General features: G+C 37.1%; 1 protein-coding gene across 2 annotated transcripts in view; it reads left to right on the top strand.

Moving 5' to 3' along the window:
- Positions 1-22,024, top strand: part of SLC35B3 (solute carrier family 35 member B3) — a 30,200-nt gene that overhangs the window by 1,419 nt on the left and 6,757 nt on the right. For both annotated transcript variants that reach the window (XM_059688569.1, XM_059688570.1), the window contains exons 2-6: positions 1,749-2,042; positions 4,802-4,923; positions 10,441-10,595; positions 11,922-12,029; positions 18,604-18,701. In XM_059688569.1, coding sequence (XP_059544552.1) covers positions 1,842-2,042; positions 4,802-4,923; positions 10,441-10,595; positions 11,922-12,029; positions 18,604-18,701 — 684 coding nt within the window. In that variant the 5' untranslated portion in view covers positions 1,749-1,841. The remainder of the gene's footprint in view (positions 1-1,748; positions 2,043-4,801; positions 4,924-10,440; positions 10,596-11,921; positions 12,030-18,603; positions 18,702-22,024) is intronic.

Genomic DNA, 22,024 nt, shown 5'->3' with positions numbered 1-22,024 from the left:
AATTAAATATCTGGGTTGTCTTTAGTAAGAGGCCTCAGGCAGTGTGTTTTTTTGTACTTAGTTTCAAGAGTTACTGTAAACTTATAAAGCAAAACAAAATGTCCACCATTTAGTTTGAAATGTTAACCAGTGTTAACTTTATGTTTGATTTTTTTTTTTCCTGCACCACAAGGACATTGGCCTAATTTCTTTAGATGTTGATTTGTAATGTCATTAATGTCTGAAATGGAAGGGATATGACAAACATTTAAGATCACAATTATTGGGTTTCAGAGCTCACAGGGTCTTCCTTCATTAGTCACATGACCTGACCAATGATGTTCTGATTAATAAAACTACATTCTAAATGCAGAGCTTTAAAAGGGAGGTTTTCTAATGCTGGTGCCTCAAGTAAGCAACAGAAGTGAATTTATCTTCATGTTCATTTTAGATGCTCTGTGGAAATTTTCAATATGGATATTAATATTTTGGCACAAATGTCCAAGAAGTAACAGTGCTACAGGGATTTATGCGTGTCTGGTATAGGTCTGTGACTCATAAGATTGCCAGTAGGTGTGTTGAAGTGACAAAGTATTAGAAGAAGAATACTATTGATATAGAATACTACGCAAAACAGAGTTTATCCTTATCTTATTAATCATTAATTATTGTATTATTTTTCCATACCATCAACTGTAGACCTACTTTAGTCCCACCATGTATAAATCCAAAGAAAATCGACAGTCATCTATGGAGGCTTCATGATTTTTTTTTTTTACAGGCTAACAAAAAATTGTGTGTTTCTCAGCTTTTTGAAATCCCAAAGAGTTTTTTTTCCAAAGACTTTTTTCTCTTGTTTTTAAACAGCTTTATTGAGGTATAATTGATATATACTTAAAAACAACCTGCACATTTAATATATACAATTTGATGAATTTGGATATATATGCATATGCCTGTGATACTGTCACCATAATCAAAGTAGTAAACATATCTATCACCTCCAAAAGTTTATTTCCCCTTCTGTGTGTTTATATGATTAAGAACGCTTGACGTGAGATCTACCCTTTTAACAAATGTTAAGTGCACAACACCTTGCTTTTAACTATAGGCACTATATTGTATAACAGATCTCTAGAATTTACTCATTTTGTTTAACTAAAACTTTACAACCATTGAACAACACCTCCCTAAAGACTTTTAAAATTATTTTCTCCAAAGAAAAAACTTTTTTTTTTTTTTACCTAAGAGATGCTATTGCTAAAGTATATCCTCCTTTCTGTAGTTTCTGATAAATCTAGCTTTTTAAGTCACTTACAGTTGTTTGACTTTATTTTAAAATGTCACTAGCAACTATATTGTCTTAGTATATGAGAAGCATTAGTTGTTCTTTACTCTTCTGCAAATAAGAATTGACATTAATGTGAAGATGTCATGCATAAACTGTCATGGGCTTTAAAAATTATATTCTTCTACATATAAAAACATAAATGTGTATTTACTTCTTTGATGAAATAAATATGAGATTAGCTTTTGGAAATGAGAATGGTATATGTTTAATGACGTATTGGTCTTTATTAGGTGAAGATAAATTGGAAAGTCGACATGTTTTTGGTTGATTGGAAAATTGAATAGGGGAATTAATATATTAATATCCAGAGACTATGAGATTTATCTGTATAATTTTAAAGTGTGATTTGAAATATTATTTGGAGCATAGTACTTTATGATCCAAATGTTTTGCTTACATGGCCTATTTCCTTCTTTAGGACTTTGCTCAGCAAGCAAAAGAAAAACTGAATAAAGGAGAGGAAACCAACAAAGATACCTTTGGAAAATCTGAATGTGGCAAAATAAGAACAATGGATCTCAAGTTCAACAATTCCAGGAAATATATTTCTATAACTGTCCCGTCCAAAACCCAAACAATGTCACCACATATCAAATCAATAGATGACATTGTAGTGCTTGGCATAAATCTTAGCAGATTTAACAAACTTACTCAATTTTTCATATGCGTTGCTGGAGTTTTTGTATTTTACCTCATTTATGGATATTTACAGGTAAAAATTAGTTATTTGTTTATGGTAATTATAACAAGTATGGTTAATAAGAGCAGTTAAGAGTTTTGTTCAAGATATTTTCCTTTATAAGGTACTGGTTTATTCATAAATTTGAAGTTTTCAGTACAGTAGTAGAAGAGGGCCTCTTAAAAGTAAATCCGCTTCAGCAGAGGTTACGGTTTCGGAATTTAGTATTTTAAGAGGGAAAGAGAGCAAAGACAATCTTAAGAAATTAAAAGTATGAAAAAATTAAAATATTTAACAAAATATAGATAATGTAAGCATGTATTTGTTTTTAAAAGTGAATAATTCAAGTATTGATTGGTTTCTGGAACATAATTCTCCATTAAAATTTAATGATAGCACAAAAGCTGTATTCCAGTTCATTCTTCATTCTTGGAGCTTAAGAATAGCAGGTCAATTTTGAAAAAAGCTTATATAGATGTTTTATATATTTCCAAGGGTGTCTCTTTGATTCTGTGATCATTGAATCCTTTTGTTTTGTTTTTTTGAAACACCTATTGTATTCTCATTCTTGTTAGTTTCTTTTTCTATTCTAACTTTGGCAGAACCTTATTTTTTTTACCTGTGCCAAAATTTCTAACATTTCCACAGTTTGTCTCACATTTGCATTGTGTTATGGCATAGGTGTATACATTTAACCAGCAGTAAATTCCTGACTTTCAAAGACATGGGTTGGATGGGAGGATCTAGGCTAGTGTAAACAGAATTTTGAAATGGACTAATATTATTAATGGTCAGTTCATTAGTATTTTCAGCCATTACCAACTTTGCTTTTTATGCAACTGCCCAACATGAGAGAACCCTTTATAATTCAAGAAAAGGAAGGTGAAGTGTTTTTTTCAAACACAGATATTTCTGGTATGCTGTAGTATTACTCAGAGTGAGCTTAATCATTGTACTCTGACATTGTCTTAAAGATAAAATATAAATAAAGGTGATTTGTGACTATTCCTTAGCTTATAAAAATGCTATGAAGAGTATTAGTGTAAAACAAAAACATGAATTAAAATCTTAATTTTTATAATAACTGATTTTGCCACTACAAAATGCTATAAAAATTCAGATATCACAGTGAACAATAAAAAATAGTAAATTTTATCAAATAAAAGCTAGAATTCTTGCTGAAAACATTTTTTTAAAAAAAAATATCATTCTTACCAATTAACTTGGGAGCAAAGTTAGTCATTGTTGGGAGCAAAGTTAGTCATTGCAAAGGAAAATGAATTAGAAATTTACTGTACAAATTTTATTATATATTAATAATCAGAGACTTTATAGCTAATGTGCAGTTTCTTTTAAAATTAGATAAATTGCTATAAATAAGTTTGTAACACCATTATCATTGTGAAATTGGCGTTGCTACTAAATAACACAATTGCATATTAAAATAGTTTAAAGAAAATGGTTGGAGTTTTGTACTGAAGTTAGCTATATATTTATATAATCTGAATGCCAAAATACTTAATAAAGCTATTTTCATGTTTTATAGTTCATCAACCAGAAAAATCCTAAATACTTTGCAGACTTACTTAACATGAAATCTAAATTTGAGGAATTACGCTGTATCCTAAATGTACACAGTCTAGTTCAGAGTCTGTTTAGAAGCTATGTTTAGTTTTTCTTTTAAAGAAAATTTATACGTAAATCTTATCTTTTTAAAATTTATTTAAAATACAGTTGAAATGTATATTTGTGGGGGAAATCTGATATAGTAAAATAACTATTAGAACACCTCTTAATGACTTTTTAAGAATGTCTTTTAAAAAATTAATGCAAATAATACTTTATGGTACAACATTATGTTTAGGCAAAGTAACCATTTCCTCACAAGAAGTTTTATATAATCTGTGGCACAAGTATTCAAAAAATTAACATTAAATTGATTTGAGCCCTAACAGATTTTGCTCAGTGGATAGAGCGTCAGCCTGTGGACTCAAGGGTCCCAGGTTCGATTCCAGCCAAGGGCATGTACCTTGGTTGCGGGCACATCCCCAGTAGGAGCTGTGCAAGAGGCAGCTGATCTATGTTTCTCTCTCATCAATGTTTCTAACTCTCTATCCCTCTCCCTTCCTCTCTGTAAAAAAAATCAATATATTAAAAATAAATAAATAAATAAATAAATAAATAAATAAATAAATTGATTTGAACTGATTATAGTTTTATAGAAAAACAGACCTGAGATAATAGACTTCTAATGAAATATGCTTTTTAAATAGTAAATGAGCTCTTGAATCAGGTATCTTTCTCACCTTGGGGGCAACTCTTCTAATTTTGGTCTTTTAAAAAAGGAGAGAAAGAAAAGGCCCTGGCTGGGGTAGCCCAGTTGGTTAGAGCATTGTCCCAATATGACAAGGCTGTGGGTTTGATCCTTGGTGAGGATTTGGAGTCAGGTCAGCCAATGAGTGCATAAATAAGTGAAACAAGAAATCCATGTTCTCTCTTTCCCTTCCTCTCTCTCTCTCGCTGTAAAATCAATAGATTTAACAAGAGAAAGAGAGAAAAGCATACAATACTGTTACTTCATTGCTATCCCTAACCCTTTTAATTTTTCTCCTGGTTTTCATACCTGTACATCTAGTGTCAGTTCTTTGGAAAGGCCTCCCAACATCTCTAGTTATACCTCTGAGAAGTATCATGGTTTGAGTGTTTTGTAATAAATGTTGTGTTTATTGGAATTTATTGTAAGGAAATTGGTTGTTCTTTGAACTTAACAGTATTCATGTATCTTTTGACAGGAATTAATATTTTCAGTGGAGGGTTTTAAGCCCTATGGCTGGTACCTTACATTAGTACAGTTTGCATTTTACTCCATATTTGGCCTAATAGAACTTCAGCTTATTCAGGACAAAAGAAGAAGGTATGTGGTTTGTTTTTATTTTTTGACAGTTAAGTTCACTAGTAGTAGTTAAATTTTGTTTTTTAGGCATTACAGAGTGTAATACATGAAATAAATGTAATAAAACATCTAATACCCAAGCATTTTTAGCAGTTTAATCAACTTATTAAAAATATTAAATATGATATTTTCATTATACATTGAAAAACGTAATCTCTAAGTATAAGTTACCAAATAAAAAATATAATTTAGGCTCAACATGTACATATATTTTGAAATGAGAAAGTATTCATATGTACATGTGTGTTTTTATAAATCTCACTGACATAGGTGTGATTACTGAAAGATTTACAGTGCTACTACATCAAAGTGGTGAATTGAAATACCAAAACCTGTTTTTGTAGTGGTTTTTAAAATGTATAGTTAGGTTTTGCTTTGTGAGATATATTTCACTTAACATTGTCATACTTGTAATGTCCAGTGGCTGAAATTGCATTCTTAGACATCAGAGAAATTTCATAATATTCCTTTTCATCAAAACCAAAGGAGCTTGTTTGACAATATGGGTTGATTGTTTGTTTGTTTGTTTTATTTTTGTTAATCCTCACCTGAGGATACTTTTCCATTGATTTTTAGGGAGAGTGGAAGAGAGAGGAAAAGACAGAGAGAAACATTGATGTGAGAGAAACACATCGATTGGTTGCCTCCTGCACGAGCCCCACCAGGGCCCGGGCCAGGGAGGAGCCTGCAACCAAGGTACGTGCCCTTAACCGGGAGCCCAGGACCCTTTGGTCCATAGGCCGATGCTCTATCCACTGAGCCAAACCAGCTAGGGCTGACAATACGTTTTAAATGGGCCATCTGTATTGTAGAAACATCTCCATATATTTTAATGGCATATAGAACAATATACAATAAAACCTTGCCTCTGATTATAATTAGAAGGTGGTAAGGAAATTGAATATGTTTTTGGTAAGTGTGGTTATTCTGACATATCAGAGCCTAATATGTAAATATTTCACATATATATTAGGCAGTTTAAAGTGTAATAAGGCGCTCTGATACTGTACTGGTATTTTGTCTTCATTGATAGAAGTGTTTAATCCTTCAGTAAGAATATAAGATTTTCACAGCTTTTTTCTTTCATGAATGTTTTGGATGTTTGTATGGAGATAACTATAAAATTTTAAATATTTTAATTTGTATCTTCAGTATTTCTTCATGGGTCTAATTTTACCTCTCAATCTCTCTATATTGCCAATAAATTATTATAGCAGTGCTATTAAAAATGTTTGAATGAGGATATCTTCTTCTCTGTTTTCATGCTCTGAAACTCTGTAAGATTTAGCCATAGGTGATAGAATAGAAAATAATTAAATATATATGTCAAGACTAATACATAAGGAACCCTCATGATTCATTACCTATTGCAAACTGCTGGACTTCTGTTGCTTCTAAAGTAAAAGAATCTAATACTGTCTCTATTAAATGAAAAATGACAAAGGAACTGCATCTCCTCAATGTTAAATTTTAAAAAGGTACATCTCCTTCTCAGCTACCCAAATGAGATGGAGAGTGAGCCCGAAGCCATGTTTATCCCAACCATTAAACCACATGATCATACACATTTAAAGGTGACATCATTTGTTTGATTTAAACAAAGTGAAGGGATTTGATAGAATAGATGTATAAGAAATACAATTATGAATTGAAACCTTATTATTCTACAGCCCTTAAAAAACTTTTTATAAAAAGTCTTTGGAAGTCTGTTACAGTGAAAGTACGCCTAATCTGATCTTTCTGAATTCATTTCTGAGAATAATTCATCTCTGAATTTATTTAACACGTTAAGCACCATGTCCGTCACTGGTGACTGACACTATACTTTCCATCCAAACCACGTCAGTCACTGTTGACTGACGATATACAGTTTAAAAAAGTATATTCTTCTATTAATAAATTTTAAATAATTTGGAGATCTTAAAAGATCTTAAATATGACTTGTTACCAAAAAAAATTTTAATGAATATTATTAAAACACGGTATACACAAAAATGGTTGTCCTGTGCAGGTTTCACAGAATGTTATAACTTGTTTTGTCAACTTTCTGGCAATATCTCGTCCAAATCGTGCTGCATTATCTTCGTAGCATTTTTTACAGTATCTTCGAACTTTAGACACTCTTCCAGTTTTTTGTTGCAGTTTGTGACGAGATATTTGAGGTATATTTACAGTGCTGCTACTTGGAATTTCTTCATCCCGACAATTTGTTAGATGGACAGCTAATTTCTTCCCAAATTCTGTGATACTCATATACTTCTTGCTAATATTTTTAAATAAGATATGAGCATTGAGAACAGCATTATTTAGTAGGAGCTCAAAAGCTAGCTTTTTATACCATTTCATGGGTGTTCGTAATTTAATAAATACATCAACTGCTGCTTTTCCTGCATTATAATCCACAACAATTTTTGGTTTCAAGTAGTGACCTGATCTAGTTTCAACATTCACCATCTCTGACGTATGTTTTGTTGAAAGAAGTAAGATATTCCGCTTATCTTTCCATTTTAAACTGGTTATTCCTTTTTGTTCTCTTTTGCTATAACTTTCCCGTTTTAATTTCTTTGATGTTACTTCATGAGGATTTCCCCGTCAATCTGAACGTAATGTTCCTACTAAATGAGTATTATTATCTAGTAATTTATATGGTAAATCTAAACTCGTGTACCAGTTGTCTGTGTACAACATGTGTCGCTTTTTGAATACATCTCTACAAAGAGACATTACAACATTAGTTGGTGTCATATTTTCTTTTTCTAAACTTTTCCCTGCATATACATGAAAAGCATACGTATACCCAGATCTGCAGTACAACATAAATAACTTAATACCATATTTGTGTCATTTTTGTTTTAAATATTGCCTAAATATTATGCGGCCACGAAATGGTATCAAAGATTCATCGGTACATATAGCTTCAGATGAATCATACTATTTTTTGAAATTTATTTCCATGTTGTCTGTTAGTTGTTTTATTTTGCATAAACGATTGGAAACATCTGTCTCCCTATCGTCTGAAAAATGCAGCATTCGTAATATTTCAAATCTATTTCTTGACATTTTTTTCAGGAAAGTTTGCATATATGCAGGATCACGGGACCAATATACATGTAAAGATGGTAGTCTAACTAGTCCCATCCATAGAATCAACCCAAAAAATCTTTTCACTTCATTTTTGTTTGTCACAGTCCACCTACACAAACGCTGCGAGTTTTCAACCCCTAGTTTTTGCGACGCATATAAAGTTTGTTTGGCGACATCCTCAAACAATTCATTAGGCACAAACAGTCCATAAGAATTGTCTACTGTTGCACATGACTTTACATTCAAGTCTTCAACCCTAAAGCCAGACAGATAGGTGAAAGCATAATTCTTGGTTGATTACCTCTCAGATCATGCCATTCTTCAAAATCCTCATCCTCATCCTCTGATGACAAAAAAAGAACGACTCTATGACGTTTTTTAGGAAAACTAATTTCATTTGAATCGCTTTCACATGCTTCTTCTACTGACATTGTCACTGTTATGGATAAAGAAAAAATTTTTAAACTGCACTGGAACACAAACCACAGACAACTGACTGAAGAGAAAGCATTTCTAAAAGAATACAGAGTACAGATTGCGATAAATACAAGAAATAAATCTGAAAATATAGGTGCAGTCTTATCGAACCTTACACAGATCTCCGGCCGCCAGCGTATCAGTGAAATCGGATATCGCGGGCTAAATGGAAAGGAAGACAAAACAGGCGTGGCGCTTAGCGTGTTAAGTGGAACTGCTCTATAGACCTTTGCTTAGTTTTTGTCTTTATTTTTATGAATACCAGTGTACTTGAAAGAATAGAGGATTTGGAGTCAGAAAACAGGGCTTTGAGTCTTGCACTGCCTCTAATCAGCTCTGTCAAGAGCTTGGGGAAGTTTCTTAACTTTTCTCTGTTGCATTTTGAGAATCAAATGTGGTACATGTGTGGTGAAGCACATGGTAAAGTATAATACCCTAAATATACCACTTGTTAATATACAACAAAGATTACCTTGTAACTTTATTACTTTAAGTTACAATTTTCCCACCATATCTAAGGAAGTATACAATTAGGATGTTAAATAAAAACAGAAACAAGGAGAATCCCACAGGCAAGATGATGAACTCAAATTTCCTCATTTACCAATGAGAAAACAGACCTACAGGAGTGCTGGGATTTTCATGAGTTCATATAGCAAGTTGCTCTCAGAATTGGGCCTTTTGAATTTAGGTTTTTTGAGTTTCAGGCTGGGTTTTTTTTCTACCTGTTCTATGCTGCTTTTCTAATCATTCCTTGTGATTTTTCTGGCTGGAATCTTTTATTTTCTGGCCATTGTTTGACTAACGTGATGTCTATCCTTACTGAGAGAAGCAGAGCTGTCCTGCTTTCCTGATGGTATGCACTGGGGATTAAACCCCACGAACAGAGTAAAAATCAGTGTTCATGTACACTGATGCATATGGGCATGCCAAATTATTTCCATGTGACTTTAAATGTTGACCACTGTATTAGTAGTTAAGTAGGAAAAGGCCTTAAAATTGAAATGTAAGTGGAAATGGTGCATTCTAATTGAATTTCTCCAGTAAATTATTTTGCCTTACATCTAGCCATATTAAAATATGAAAGAATTTTGTTCCCTTGATTTAAACATGAACACAAATCCCAAAAGAGAAACTAGATCTAAGGAGGCAGCATAATATAATTATGTGAACAGTGCTTCCTGTGTTAGTCACACCAATGTACAAGAGTATTATTTTAGACCATTAAATATCTACTCAAAGTGAGCATATGCTCACAGTGATAGCTCAAAATTCTGAAGATGCTAAATTAAGAATTTTCTTTAGAAAATCCAAATAGAACTCAAAGTAGAAGATTTGGGATCATAACAAGAGAGATTCCTTATCAGAAAGTTGGTGGTTTTAACATTTTACAGAATACAGACAGAAATAAATCATAACTTATTATAGTAATAAATAGTATGTCCAGAGTTTTAAGCATGTAATTTTTCTAGAGAAATTCTGCTCGGGTTACTCTAGCAGAATGGGTGGATGTACTTTTCCTAATGCTAGATGGAAACATTAAAAAACAACAATTTACAAGTTATAAATTAATTAAGGTGCCTTTTACCATTATAAAGGCCAACATTTATTTATTTTTCTAAATTTAGTCAAGATAGTTTTTATACCTTATACCTACAGTAAGAATGTAAGTGGCTCTCTAATATACCACTTTTTCACACAGTTGGGAGTTCTCAATTAAGATTGATTAAATAAGGTGAATCATTATTTTTAGTGATATTCTCTTATATAATAAACAATGTTATAACTTAACCAATATTTCTAAAAATACTAAACAGAAATAAAAAGAGTAAGTAGACATTTACACATTGTAAAGACATTATCTAACAAGTATGAATTGGATCCCAAAATGAAGATTTTAAAAATTGTCTTTTACAGAATACCAGGAAAAACCTACATGATAATAGCTTTTCTTACTGTGGGTACTATGGGGTTATCAAATACTTCTTTGGGCTACCTGAATTATCCGACCCAAGTCATCTTCAAGTGCTGCAAGTTGATTCCTGTAATGCTAGGAGGAGTTTTTATTCAAGGTATAGTAATGATGTATTTTCATCCTGTTTGAAACTAGTAGGCTATGTTATAGCATCTAGCATTAGGAAAAATATTAAACTTTGGTCAATTTAATGAACATTCTAGATATTATAACAATTCTGAGTGATATCACAAAATAAGGTATTATAAAAATACTAAAACTTGTGATCTACTTTAGTATCTGAAATCAATAATTTGGACTTAGAATAAAAGTAGTGTTTTGTTTTATTCTTTTAGTCTGGAGTCTACTTACATTTCAAGAAATACTGTATTCACATATTAAAAGTATAGCTCAGAAGCACCTAAGCACCTGGAAAGCTCCTTTTTTCAATTCTTCCAGTCCTGTACTCTTCAGGGCTCTGTCTCTACCTCCTTATACAAATGGGCTGTTCTCGTGTTGAAGTAAAGCTTAACCGAAGCAGAACTGCTGTTTTACCAATTCTGCTGGCTTCTTGATTTCCTAGAGCCCCAATCAAGTTACAAGCTCTTTGGAAATAGCAGTAAAAAAGGAGGCAATCAAAGCAAGAAGCAGCAGAACAAGTTGTTCATATCACTGTCATGAGGAATGCTCATGTGTTGATAATCAAGTGTTTCCGTATCACTAAGTGTTTCTGTATCACCAACATCCTTATACAACCTGACTTCATTTTATCCATTAGATGTCTTCCCAAAAATCCCTTTTAATGAAAGCATGTCTGTCAACTACTTTGCATATAATTTCAGGATAACTATTCACACAGGAAAAAACAATGATCTCAGTCCCTATTAAAAACCACATTTAATGTCATAACTAACTGAGCATGTATGATATTTCCTTACATTCCTTCCAAGAAGTTACTACATGGTTTTGTTATTTAAATGTGGCTATATTAAAATAAGTTAATACTCACTAACCTAGTAGTTATTTGATTATGGTATTTGTAAATTTAACAGTTATATAGCCTGAATAATTACTCTGGTTATTCTGTAAATTTGTAAACTAGAAGAAAATTCATAGCTGTATATTATACATAAGGAAAAGGAGGCATTAATTTTCATAAACTTTTTAAATGTTCATATTAAGTTCCATAAACTTTTTAAATGTTCATATTTACTCACTACCATAACAGATAATATAGACTTTCATATCTAAAACATCAGTACTTGCTGATCATTTTATTTTCAGAAGATCTGTGACTATCTCATGCCTTGACATCAGTGTTCTTCATATATTTTTGACATTAGATATAAAAAGACTGCTGACCTCCTTGGTTAAACACATAGATCTAAAACTATGCTGAGTGGGTCTTTCCATTCTGAAGTTGACTTACATTTCTATCACACAGGCAAGCGTTACAATGTTGCAGATGTGTCTGCTGCGGTGTGTATGAGCCTTGGCCTGATATGGTTTACACTTGCTGACAGCACAATTGCACCCAATTTCAACCTAACAGGTAAGGAATTTTTTTGTCTTCCTAGATTTTGTAGGCAGTTCGGTTTACAGTAAGAATTTTTACAACTTCATAAGGATTTTAAATGATGGTGTGACATCTATAAGTCTCATATCTAACATAAAGCTTTCAGACTTTCCAAATAAGATGTAGTAAAAATATTACAACTCTGGAAATATAGCAATTGTTTTAGTACAAATGTATTCTGATGTGACAGAAAGTTGTTTGCTCAATCAAAATCTTCTGTTATCAAGTACAATACATGGTAGACCGATTTCTTATGGCTGAATTGGAAATACACACATGAATTATAGGGGAATTACAGTAATTTTTTTATTCTCATTTTTTTAGGTTGAAACTTGCACATTTATTTGTCACTGTTTTAGCTAAAGAGGGAAGTGTATGCTGTGCTTAAGTATTAATCTGGGTGATATAAATATGATCATAACCTTAACATGCTTAAAGTTTCCACAGTAGTGTGCCATGTGGAATTTTGTAAATTAATTTTAGATTTTTTTTCATGAGCAGAATACGTATGATATGTTTGGAAATAAATAAGAATAAAAAAATGTTAGAATCTTGTTTCCATTCTAACGATTTTATGGAGAAACTGTTTATATATACTTATTGTCATTCTTAACTATTTAGTTTTACTTATAAAATTATTTTAGTATCATCCCATTTCCCCATCTCCTAACCTGATAAAAATTGTATTTAAAATATCTAAGTCTTCAAAGAAACTCTGAAAGAACAGAAAAAAAATGTATATTACATATATATTACATATAGTACAAAGTATAGTAAGTATAATTATTTATGAGGAAAAAGTATTACATAATGAAGAAAGTAATTTACATCAGCTTCATTATTCTTACCTGTTGTTAGTCAACCTTTCTTACTAATCTGTTTAATCAGGCTAAGTTAAGGGATTTAAATTTAACCAGTTCAGCTTCTTAGAGCTGTCAGTGAAGAACCAGAAGATGTGGTAGAGCCTCTTATATCTGTTCTGTCACCTTGGATCATTCTGTGCAAGTGGTCCTTACTTCAATGAGTTTTACTCAAAGAAAACTTACTGTTGCAGGTGTTTCTCACGTGGTTTAGATTTTTCAGAAACACTTCATTTTCATATCTGCAAATCTAAAAGGAAGAGTGTATTTGAAAACTGAGAAAATTGACTCTTACTTGAGGAAAAGGCAGTTTTAGACAAGGCACAGAACTTGCTATCAGTGACATGCCTTCACATTCTGGTCTGTTCACTTAGAAATATAACCATGGCTAAAATGCCACCTCCCTTTGCGTTTTTCTTATCCAGAGGTATTGGTGATAGTGTGCCTCACACGCAGGTGGTGAGAGGACAGAATGAGATGATGAAGTAATGGGTGTGAGAGTACGTACCCTGGTGGGATGGGATGATGGTGGTGATGATAATTATGGAAAGAGGTGGTCTGTAACTTCTCACTTATAACTGAAGTGCTAACTCTGAGTTACATGGAAATACTTGTTAAGAGAATTAGAACCTAACCCTATTTTATAATCTACTAGAGGCCCAGTGCATGAAATTCATGCATGGGTAGGATCCCTAGGCCTGGCCAGAGATCAGGGCCAATCTGTGGGGCGACCGGCAGGGCGATCGGGGGCACCCGCCTTGGCTGGCCTGGTGCCGCCCGCTTGCCGGCCTTGCCCCCTGCCACCACCGACGCCAATCGCCTTCCTCTGCGGGGCGACCAGGGGATCCCCGCTGGCACACACCTTGGCTGGCCTGGGGCCTACAGGCTGGGGACAGCTCTTGCATTGAGCATCTGCTCCCTGGTGGTCAATACACGTCATAGTGACAGGTCGTTCCACCTTTCATTTCGCAGTTCGGAAGATTTGCATATTAGGCTTTTATTATATAGGACTAGAGGCCCGGTGCACAAAAATTTGTGCTCTTGGGGGGAAGGGGAGGTCCCTCAGCCCGGCCTGTGCCCTCTCGCAGTCTGGGACCCCTCGGGAGATAACGACCTGCTGGCTTAGGCCCGTTCCCGGGTGGCAGAGGGCAGGCCCAATCCCTAGGTGCAGCCCCTGGTTGGGCTCAGAGCAGGGCTGATTGGGGAGTTGGGGCACCGCCTCCTGTCATGCACAGAGCAGGGCGGATTGGGAGGTTGCGATGCCACCCTCAGTCACGCTCAGGGTAGGGCCGATTGGGGGGTTGGGGCACCGCCCCCTGTCACACTCAAGGCAGGTTTGATGGGGAGGTTACAGCGCCAACCCCTGTCACGCACAGAGCAGGGCCCATCAGGGGGGTTGGGGCGCTGCCCCCTGTCATGCACAGAGCATGGCCAATCGGGGTTGGGGCGCTGCCCCCTGTCACGCACAGAGCAGGGCCCATCAGGGGGGTTGGGGCTCCGTACCCTGTCACGCATAGAGCAGGGCCGATCAGGGGGTTGGGGAGCTCCCCCCTGTCACTCACAGAGTAGGGCCAATAGGGGAGTTGGGGCACCGCCCCCTGTCACACACAGAGCAGAGCAGATCAGGGGTTTGGGGCGCCTCACCCTGTCACACTCAGGGCAGGGTCGATGAGGTTATGGCTCTACCCCGTCACACACAGAGCAGGGCCCGTGGGGGGTGGTTGGGGCGTCGCACTCTATCACCCACAGAGCAGGGCCGATCAGGGGATTGGGGCGCCGCCGCCACTCTCACACTCAGGGCAGGGCCGACGGGGAGGTTATGGCTCTACCCCGTCACACACAGAGCAGTGCCCGTGGGGGCGGGGTTGGGGCGCCGCACCCTGTCACACACAGAGCAGGGCCGATCAGGGGGTTGGGGCACTGCAGCCTGTCACACACAGAGCCACAGGGCAGTCAGGGGGTTGGGAGCTCCCCCCTATCAGACACAGAGCAGGGCTGATCAGGGGGTTGGGGTGCCTTCCCCTGTCACGAACAGAGCAGGGTGGATAGGGAGGTTTTGGCCCCGCCCCCTGTCACACACAGAGCCGCAGGGCGATCAGGGGGTTTGGGCGCTGCCCCCTGTCACACTGATTCTGGTGCTGGGAGGCATATTACCCTTTTACTATATAGGATAGAGGCCTGGTGCACGGATGGGGGCCGGCTGGTTTGCCCTGAAGAGTGTCCTGGATCAGGGTGGGGGTCCCCACTGAGGTGCCTGGCCAGCCTAGATGAGGGGATGATGGCTGTTTGCAGCTGGTCACACACCCTTTATGGTGGGGGCCCCCACTGGGGTGCCTGGCCAGTCTGGGTGAGGGGCTGAGGGCTGTTTTCAGGCTGGTGGGTGACTGAAGCTCCCAACCACTCTTTTATTTTTAATCTGGGCCAGCTTTAGCTCTGAGGCCTTGGCTGCTGAAAGCAAGTTTCTGGCCTTTGTTTACCTTCTGTATTTGAAACAATGTTGCGATCCTGCTGGCTGAAGCCCAACGACTAAAGCAGGTTTCTGGGGTTTTGTTTAGCTTCTGTATTTGTAACATAGTTGCTTAGAGTTGCAGCTCAGATGCCGGCAGCGGCAGTCGGGAAACGTTGGAGTCCTCCGTCACTGAAGCAAGCAAGCCTCATGTTCGTTTTAAGCTGCCTGGCTGCCGGCCGCCATCTTGGCTGGCAGTTAATTTGCATATCGCTCTGATTAGCCAATGAGAAGGGTAGCGGATGTACGGCTAATTACCATGTTTCTCTTTTATTAGATAGGATACTAATAAAAGTGTAATATGCAAATCAACCAGACAACCAAACAGAAGAACCACCATCCGGAGGACCTTCCGGACGACCACGCTATGACACCCACTGGCACCAGGCCAGCCAAGGCAGGTGCAGTGCCATTGGTTGGGGAGTCTCGCCATCACCCCACAATTGCCCCGCAGGGGGAGGCCCAGGCCACCCTCTGCGGGGTTATTGATTTGGGGGCTCCATGATCAGTCGCACCAAAGAAGGAGGCCTCATCCACCCTCTGTGTGGCGATCAGTCGCAGAGCCCTGGCTGGGTGGGAAGGGCCTCCTTCTGCTGAGCAATCAATCGTGGAGCCCTGTGATCGATCACCTCAAAGAGGAAGGCCCAGGCTACCAGGCCGGTAGCACTGCAGCAGGTAGGTGGGGCCTCCCTCTGTGCAGTGATCCATCTGGGCACCCCACAATCGATTGCCCCACAGAGGGAGGCCCAGGCCACCAGCCAGCGATCCTGTGGCGAGTGTGTGGGGCCAGCCATCGATCGCCCTGTAGAGGGAGGTCCAGGCTAGCCAAGTGATCGCACCTCACGCCTGTGCTTGCAGAGGGAGGTGACCGGTGATGGGGGAGGGAGGGGCAGCACCACACAGATGGCAAGCAGTGGCAGCAGCGGGGGCAGGGCCAGCTGCCGGCAGCCCAGGGAAGGAAAGCCCCGATAGGCCCTGATCACCGGCCAGGCCTAGGCACCCCACCTCAGGGGTCCCAAATTGCTAGAGGATGCAGGCTGGGCTGAGGGACACTACCTCCCTTCCCCCCCACCCCTTCATGAATTTCATGTACTGGGCTTCTAGTTAATAATAGTTGAGCATTTATCATAATCCCTGATCTATAAGAGTATATTATCTAAAGGAGATTAATTAACTATTAAAATGGTTAAGATAGACATAAATAAAACTTTGAATGTATAAAGGGGTATATCAGACTTACTTATTCCATAAATATCCACCTTTAGTATGCAATTCAGGTATTTTCTTTTTATTTCTTTTTTAATTTATCTTTATTGTTGGAAGTGTTATAGATGTCTCCCTTTTTCCCCATTGACACCTTCTAGCCCCCGCCTCCTGCCCCCATAAATCAAGTATTTTCGTAAAATTTTTTCAGCTTTTTATAATGGCCAGTGAGGCTCTGTTGGTTGGGCATTGTCCTGTGCACTGAAAACTTGCCAGTTCGATTCCCAGTAGGAGGCATGTAGGAGGCAGCCCATTGATACTCCTCTCTCACATCGGTGTTTTTCTCTCTTCCTCTCCCTCTCTAAAAACACACACACACACAAATAACAATAAATAATCTTTTTTTAAAAAAGTACTTTATGTTGTTTCCATTGTTCAGAACACTTTTGAGATGTCTTTTAGGAACTAGGCCATGTTTTCAGGATCTTCAATAATACCATGTGTTTTTCTTTTGAGGGTAGATTTGATATTTGAAACAAGAAAAAGAACATTTAGAATCAAGTTTGATGAATAAAAATGCATGGATAGGTAAAATACCTAAGTTAAGTTATAAAAAGCCAAATTGAAGAATAAGTATGAAAACTTGAAAAGTCTCAATTATAAGTGCATATCCTTAAATTTCATCAGACTCACAATTGTAACCAAGGCTGCTCTTTATTCTTTCTGTAAAGGACCGTGCCTGGTGACCAGTATCTAAACACTTGCAGATTAGAGCCTGCTTCTCCAGAGACACTCACGTTTGTATGGGTGTGTTGATTTCTGGATTTGTTTATGCCATTTAGGCCTGTTATTAAAATTATGAAATAATTAAATATTTACTTGAATTATTCAAAACTGAGTGTGGCTCAATGTTTAGAGCTTTGGCCTTTGCACCAAGGGGTATTGGGTTCTATTCCCAGTCAAGAGCATGTACCTGGGTTGCAGGTTCGATCACTGGCCCTGGTTGGAGTGTGTGCAGGAAGCAGCCAATCTATGTGTCTCTCTCACTTTGATCTCTCTCTCTCTCTCTCACTTCCTCCCTTCCTCCCTTCCACTCATTCTAAAAACCAATGGAAAAAATATCTTCAGGTGAGGATTAACAACAGTGGAAAAAACAGTTGAATTTGAAGAAAGAATTGTTTCTGTAAAAACTAAGTTAATTGAAACAATTTGGTTGACAAGTTAATAAAATCAGTGTTGAATTACATTTGGATGGAATAACTATAAAAATTGGGGATATCATATAAATATGAAAGGATTCTGCACCCTAATTGTTTCAGAAGTTCCTGAGTTTTTGGTGTACTTTTTTAAATTCCAGTGTTCATGATAATTTATAGATAGATAGATAGATAGATAGATAGATAGATAGATAGATAGATGATAGATAGATAGATAGATACTTTTTAACCAGAACAACTTGGAAATCATAGAGAGTTGTTTTATGAGGGTGGTTTAAACAAAAGAGAAAGTGCAGAATTTTAGTACCTCTATTGAAAGAAAAGGCCTTCACAACTGTATGCCTGTTTGTGTTTTAAATTAAACATTTTAATAATTTTATTTTTTAATGATTTCCCTCTCCATCTGACTAACCACCAATCCCAGTAAATGTAGGAACTTCTTCTATATTTATTTAATACAGTATACCTTTCAAACATAAAATCTAGTTTAAACACAGAACTATTATTTGACATGAGAGTGAAGCACAGTAATGGTGACAGCATTAATGCAGTTTCTTAGTGTTAGCTACTTTTTTTTTATTAACATCACCTATGTGACTTATGTGCCTGTTACAACTGGTTGTGGATAAAAATGCTCAGCTTTATGAAACAAATGTGAATAAGATCTGCTTTTACTTTTTAGCCCAATTGCATCTCTGAAAACTCTTGATTCTCATTCATATGTTTAAATAAGGAGGTTGTGTTTTTCTTGTGCCTTCCTGAAGGTGTGATCCTTATTTCCCTGGCACTATGTGCTGATGCTGTTATTGGAAATGTTCAAGAGAAGGCTATGAAACTGCACAACGCCTCTAACTCAGAAATGGTAAATATTCTAGTGTTTTTTTTCTTCACAACACACAGACTAAAAATGGTGATATATTTAACTTTATGAAATAGTTATGGTATTGAATACTGGCATTGCATTTTAAAACTAGTTTATCGTTTTCCTAGCTGGTTTGGCTCAGTGAATAGAACATCGGCCTTCAGGTTTAATTCTGGTGAAGGGCACATGCCTGGGTTGCAGCCTCCATCCCCAATAGGGGGCTTGCAGGAGACGGCCAATCAATGACTCTCATCATTGATATTTCTATCTCTTGCTCTCCCTTCTTCTCTGAAATCAATAAAAATATATGTTTTAAAAAAACAAAAAACTAGTTTATCATTATTTTCATAAAAGTAATGCATTCAAACATAGGAAGGTAAAAAAATAAAAATGCTACTACCACTGCTAATAGCTAATGGTATGGTATTTGATAAATTTTTCCTCAATGATTTATACTTTTTACATATTAGAAAGATCCTTTGATACATAATTTTTCTCCTATCTTTGTATTTGGTATTATTTTCCATCTAGAAGTTTATAATTTTTATGTGGTCAGGTTTATCTTTTCTTCATGGCTTCTGGCTATATATTATGATTGAAACAGGCTTTCCTAACACTAAGATTTAAGAATTTTACTGATGTTGCCTATTAATTTTATGATTTCCTTTTTTAAAAAAAATTATATATATATATATATATACATATATATATATATATATATATGTATATATATATATATATATATATATATATTTTTTTTTTTATTGACTTCAGAGAGAGGAAGGGAGAGGGAGAGAAAGATAGAAACGTCAATGATGAGAGAGAATCCATTGACTGGCTGCCTCCTGCACGCCCCCAACTGGGGATAGAGCCCACAACCCGGGCATATGCCCTTCACCGGAATCAAACCTGGGACCCTTCAGTCCACAGGCCAATGCTCTATCCACTGAGCAAGACCAGCTAGGACTGTTTTATTAAAGCTTTGATCCACCCAAAACCTTAAAAATTTTCTTCCACATGGTTGTTCACTCATCCCAATATCACTTACTGAATAATCCACTTTTTTAGCTTATTTTAAGTGCCTTCTTTATTACTTCATATTCTAACTTAGCATATTGAATTATATTCTTTTATATTTATGTCTGCACCAGAACCATATGATGACAGTAGTTTTATCCAGCATTTACCATCTATTAGGACTAGCCACTATTGTTCCTTTTATTTTTCAGAATATTACCATCAATAGTTATTCTTGGGTATTCATGTTCCGAAATAAAGTAGAAATGTCATTGGTATTATGATTGGTATGGCATTGAATTATAAATTAGGGAGAATGGAATCTGTGCCTTTAATTCTTTCAATCCAAGAATTAAGGTATGAGTTTCCTTTTCAAGTTTTTTTTTTAAATGTCCCTTAGATTCTAAAGTTTTCTTCATATAAATCTAGCATATTTCTTTTGAAGTTAATGTTAGATGTTTCACCTTTTTGCCATTGTTACTGTAAATAATGCCTTTTCTTCCAATGTATCTTCTAACTGGTCGGTATTTGTATATAGGAAAGTTACGGTGTGTGTGTGTGTGTGTGTGTGTGTGTGTGTGTGTGTGTGTGTGTGCTTACATTCATTTTATAGCCAGCCAACTTGCTAGAGAGACAGAGCAGACTGCATAAAGGAGTTACAGGACTGGCCTTTCCTGTTTCTTTGTCAGTATAGTGGGATGCTCTAAGTCTCTAGGAACATAGGAACTTTAATCTTGTCATCATTTCCTTGATCATCATCATCACTAGTCCTAGATAAGGTAAAGAAAAAATAATTAAGAAAGTGTAAGTAGCCGAAACCGGTTTGGCTCAGTGGATAGAGTGTCGGCCTGCGGACTGAAGGGTCCCGGGTTCGATTCCGGTCAAGGGCATGTACCTGGGTTGCGGGCACATCCCCAGTAGGAGATGTGCAGGAGGCAGCTGATCGATGTTTCTCTCTCATCGATGTTTCTGACTCTCTATCTCTCTCCCTTCCTCTCTGTAAAAAAACAATAAAATATATTTTAAAAAAAAAAAGTGTAAGTAATCAGAAAGTTAATGTAGTACAGTGGTTATGACCATAGGCTCTGGTCTGAGATGGCTTCAGTTCATATGCTATTTTTCCTAGCCCTCTTGTTTGGTGAAGATGACAATATATGTTTTAGTTTCTTCATCTGAAAATTGGGAAATGATGATTAAAAGTACTCACGTCATAGGTTGGTTGTGAGAAATAAATGTAATAATTGATATAGGGCATTAGTAGTACATAACAGTTATTTAAGTTTGTTTCTGTTTCTGCATATGAGGAGTGTAATACATTGGGATAGAAAGCTTGGTAGGAAAATTGAGAAATTAAGCAATAAATATGCAGTATACTGCTTATTTTTGTTATATTTTAATGTCTTTGCAAACTGAACGTTTGGGTTCTTTTATGTTAATAAGTAGCTATAAAGATTTTTTGTTGTGTTTGTGTATGTTTTTAGAATCCCAACATTCAAATCTGGTTTGACTTTAGTAATTAAACCAGTCAAAAAATGAATAATTATGGAACTGTTGTAGGCTACAGGAAAGGCACCAGGTGTTAGGCCAGTGAGGTCAGGCCGGACCTGGGTTCAGCAACCTTGGTACTTGGGGTCTGGCTAGACAAAGACCCAAACTGTAAGAGAACATCTGTGTATAAAAGGCTACTATGCTAAGTGTCCGACCGTTCAACCGGTAGCTATGACACACACTGACCACCAGGGGGAAGACGCTCAGTGCACAGGCATGGAAACATGGAACAGACTGATGAATCTCAGAGAGAAGGGGGGAGGTGAAGGGCAGGAAGAGATTAACCAAAGATCTTATATGCATACTAGAGGCCTGGTGCACAGATTCATGCACAGGTGGGGTCCCTCATCCTGGCCTGTGGGGATCGGGCTGAATCCATGCACTGGGCCTCTGACATCCCCCGAGGGGTCCTGAATTGCAAGAGGGCGCAGGCCAGGTCGAGGGACCAGGCCAGGTCGAGGGACCCCACCGGCACACGAATCCCTGCACCGGGCCTCTAGTTTATTTATAAAGTCACAGAGGTAGAAGAAGTAATTTATAAAAGAAATAGGCTTAGGAAACAAGTTATAAAGGTAAAGGAAGGGCCCTTGGAGCTTGGGAGTGAAAAAGGTAATGGTAACATGCCTGGGGGGAGAGTGAGGGAAGGGAAAAGCTCACTGGGTCCTCAGTGCTAAAGGTTTTAGGGGAGGTCCCAGGAGAAGATCTCGTGGAATATTCAGCAGCTTTCCAAGTGGGTCCTTTCAGAGTCTAGGTCTCCA

The sequence above is a fragment of the Myotis daubentonii genome, chromosome 3 (assembly GCF_963259705.1).
Source record: "Myotis daubentonii chromosome 3, mMyoDau2.1, whole genome shotgun sequence".
NCBI classification, from domain to species: Eukaryota; Metazoa; Chordata; class Mammalia; order Chiroptera; family Vespertilionidae; genus Myotis; species Myotis daubentonii.
The sequence above is the reverse complement of the archived record's forward strand: the minus strand, read 5'-3'. Positions and strand labels throughout refer to the sequence as shown.